The 3596-nt window shown below is 46.8% G+C and overlaps 1 protein-coding gene across 1 annotated transcript in view; it reads left to right on the forward strand.

Moving 5' to 3' along the window:
* Nucleotides 1–262: 262 nt before the first annotated feature.
* The window catches only part of eno3 (enolase 3, (beta, muscle)), a 7943-nt gene continuing 4609 nt past the window's right edge, over nucleotides 263–3596 (forward strand). Inside the window, exons 1-8 of the mRNA XM_008300325.1 lie at nucleotides 263–395; nucleotides 464–522; nucleotides 622–691; nucleotides 1000–1133; nucleotides 1332–1448; nucleotides 1528–1633; nucleotides 2081–2278; nucleotides 2642–2737. Coding sequence (XP_008298547.1) covers nucleotides 263–395; nucleotides 464–522; nucleotides 622–691; nucleotides 1000–1133; nucleotides 1332–1448; nucleotides 1528–1633; nucleotides 2081–2278; nucleotides 2642–2737 — 913 coding nt within the window. The remainder of the gene's footprint in view (nucleotides 396–463; nucleotides 523–621; nucleotides 692–999; nucleotides 1134–1331; nucleotides 1449–1527; nucleotides 1634–2080; nucleotides 2279–2641; nucleotides 2738–3596) is intronic.

The raw sequence follows: 3596 nt of genomic DNA on the forward strand, positions 1-3596 counted from the left end.
ACACACACACACACACACACACACACACACACACACACACACACACACACACACACACACGCTCACACACAGACTCCCAACACGACTGGAACCGGTCTGTGATGTTACCGTGTAACACGTGAGTCGGTCTACATGTCCGACTGACGGCCACAGGAGCTCAGCTCATGGTCAGCAGATGAAGACATGAGGAGGGCTTCACTGCAGGAGCCTCTGAGGGCCATCTTCAGAGGAGAACTAAGCACCACGGTGTTTCAAAGCGTGGATGTTACACCTGACGCTAACGTCCAGCTGTCCCTCAGGCCTCTTCAGGGCCGCTGTCCCCAGTGGAGCCTCCACCGGAGTCCACGAGGCCCTGGAGCTCCGTGACGGAGACAAGAGCCGCTACCTGGGCAAAGGTAGGCGCTCACATGGTCGGGAGGGTTCAACAGCCTGCAGACAGACGCTGACATGTGTGTCCTCACAGGTACCATAAAGGCTGTGGAGCACGTCAACAAGGACATCGCCCCCAAGCTGATCGAGAAGGTACCAGTTAATGATCAGTCGCTATTGATTCCAGGGAGGCTGCTGCTGCTGCTCTGCCCGGGCTAGGCTAATGCTAACTGTTTTTACCTGCCTGTCCAGAACTTCAGCGTCGTCGAGCAGGAGAAGATCGACAAGTTCATGCTGGAGCTGGACGGCACCGAGAACAAATGTAAGAACCTGATTAATTCAGTTCAATTCAGACCGACCCAGTGGTTGGTTTCCTTTGGCTTCATAGATCAATATAGTCGTTAACCACAGATATTACAGTACTGTCACGATTCCTGCTAATGTTGTGTAACGGGAGCATGGACAAAGTAAATACAGCCGTCTGCCCCTCACCTGTCTGTCTCTCACCTGTGTGCCCCTCACCTGTCTGTCTCTCATCTGTCTGTCTCTCACCTGTCTGCCCCTCACCTGTCTGCCCCTCACCTGTCTGCCTCTCACCTGTCTGCCCCTCACCTGTCTGCCTCTCTGCAGCTCAGTTCGGTGCTAACGCCATCCTCGGTGTGTCGCTGGCTGTCTGTAAGGCCGGAGCAGCAGAGAAGGGAGTTCCTCTTTACCGCCACATCGCCGACCTTGCCGGACACAAAGATGTCATCCTGCCTGTTCCTGTGAGTGGGAGGGGCTTGTGGCGACTGGGTGGGGCCTGGCATGAGGAAGGATTTTATCTGGTTTTAGCTGCTAACGTTACCAGTAGACACATGAAACCTTCCTGTTCGACCTCAGAAAAAAGGGGCTTTCATTAAGTTAGCATGGGCGGCTAGTCAAATAGGAAAAAACCTGTTGAGCAAATTGTTGTCTTTCTTCAGGCCTTTAACGTGATCAACGGAGGCAGCCACGCTGGGAACAAGCTGGCCATGCAGGAGTTCATGATCCTGCCAGTCGGAGCCGCCAACTTCCACGAGGCCATGAGGATCGGAGCCGAGGTGAGCTGAAGTTTCGCCCTGCAGCGCCGCCCTGCAGTGCCGCTAACGCTAACGGTGTTGTCGTTGTCTGCTTGTTCAGGTTTATCACAACCTGAAGAACGTCATCAAGGCCAAGTATGGGAAGGACGCCACCAACGTGGGAGACGAGGGCGGCTTCGCCCCCAACATCCTGGAGAACAACGAGGGTGAGGCGGGCTGGTGCAGTTTGTGAGGTTATGTTGACGCAGTACAGTTAGTCTGAGTCACGTCAACAATGTTTATTCAGCTTATGTGAGCCCAAGTGTTTCCCAAAGTGAGCTAAGAAAAATGTGAGTTAAGACCCTACAATTATAAAATAAATAATAAGGTTAAGACTGTATTATTTTAATATATACATTATAAGTAATAAGATTAAGACTCTACAATAATGTTTATGCTAAACCCAGTGAAACCAAAGCTCCTCTATGAGCAGCAATCATTAAACAGATTGATGGAAACAGACACTAAGCAGCTTTTTGAGTATTAAAATCAGTTTCTTTGCAGCTTTAGTTTTTCTCTGACATCCATCATGAGTAAAGCTGACCTTCTGTCGGGCTGCTAGCACAGTTCTTTGATCTTCTGTCCGTCAGTATGAACTGTTGGTTTTCCTGCAGCTCTGGAGCTGCTGAAGACGGCCATCGAGAAGGCCGGCTACCCCGACAAGATTATCATCGGCATGGACGTGGCCGCCTCAGAGTTCTTCCGCAGCGGGAAGTACGACCTGGACTTCAAGTCGCCTGACGACCCGTCCAGACACATCAGCGGCGAGCAGCTGGGAGATCTGTACCGCAACTTCATCAAGAACTACCCCGGTAACACCAGAGAGTCACACGAAGGCGTAAACAAGTGTACCACTAAGTACCATGACTGGAGTGAATCTAATGTATGAAACCAGTGAATTAGTCAAACTTGTGCTGGTCCATGTGTGAGCGCATCCTGAACAAACTGCTTCAGTTCTTCTTCCTGCTGAAGCTCTGAAGACATTTAAAGGGTGAAGTCACAGTTAGATGAGTTCACGTGTAGCTTTATGAAGCAAGTTCTGCATTCGATTAATTAGAGACGACAGAGGAGCTGCAGGGGCGTCGTCCAGCCTGCAGAGGGCGCCGCTGCTCAACTGTTACCTTTAAAAGACTTTCTCTCACCTGTTCTACCTGTCTGACTCCACCTGTCACCAGTTCAGTCCATCGAGGATCCATTTGACCAGGACGACTGGGAGAACTGGTCCAAGTTCACCTCCTCTGTGGACATCCAGGTGAGACAGACAGACAGGTGTGCNTGCTAATAATACTGCTAATACTACTGCTAATATTACTGCTAACATAACTGCTAATACTAGTTCTAATGTTATTGATAACATTACTGCTAATGTTACTGCTAATAATACTGCTAATGTTACTGCTAACATTACTGATAACATTACTGCTAACATTACTGCTAATATTAGTGCTAACGTTACTGCTAACATTACTGCTAGTATAACTGCCAACATTACTGCTAATATAACTGCTGATATTACTGCTAACGTTACTGCTAATACCACTTCTAATGTCAATGATAAAACTACTGCTAATAACACTGGTAATATTACTGCTAACATTACTGCTAACGTTACTGCTAATAATATTGCTAATGTTACTGCTAATAATACTGCTAACATTACTGATAACATTACTGATAACATTACTGCTAATATTCCAGCTAACATTACTGCTAATATTACTGATAACATTACTGCTAATATTGCTGCTAATATAACTGCTAACGTTACTACTAATGCTACTGCTAACATTACTGCTAACATCCCTGCTAACATTACTGCTAATATTAGTGCTAATGTTACTGCTAACATTACTGCTAATATAACTGCTGATATTACTGTTAACGTTACTGCTAATACTACTGCTAACGTTACTGCTAATATTACTGCTAATAATACTGGTGATATTACTGCTAATATGACTGCTAACGTTACTGCTAATATTGCTGCTAATATGACTGCGAATGTTACTGCTAATACTACTGCTAATATTACTGCTAATTTTACTGCTAATATTACTGCTAGTAGGTTGCTGGTTGTGTAGCAGGTTGTGTACCTAGTTGTGTAGCAGGTTGTGTTGCTGGTTGTGTAGC

This window comes from Stegastes partitus, unplaced genomic scaffold (assembly GCF_000690725.1).
Source record: "Stegastes partitus isolate 25-593 unplaced genomic scaffold, Stegastes_partitus-1.0.2 Scaffold1526, whole genome shotgun sequence".
NCBI lineage: Eukaryota > Metazoa > Chordata > Actinopteri > Pomacentridae > Stegastes > Stegastes partitus.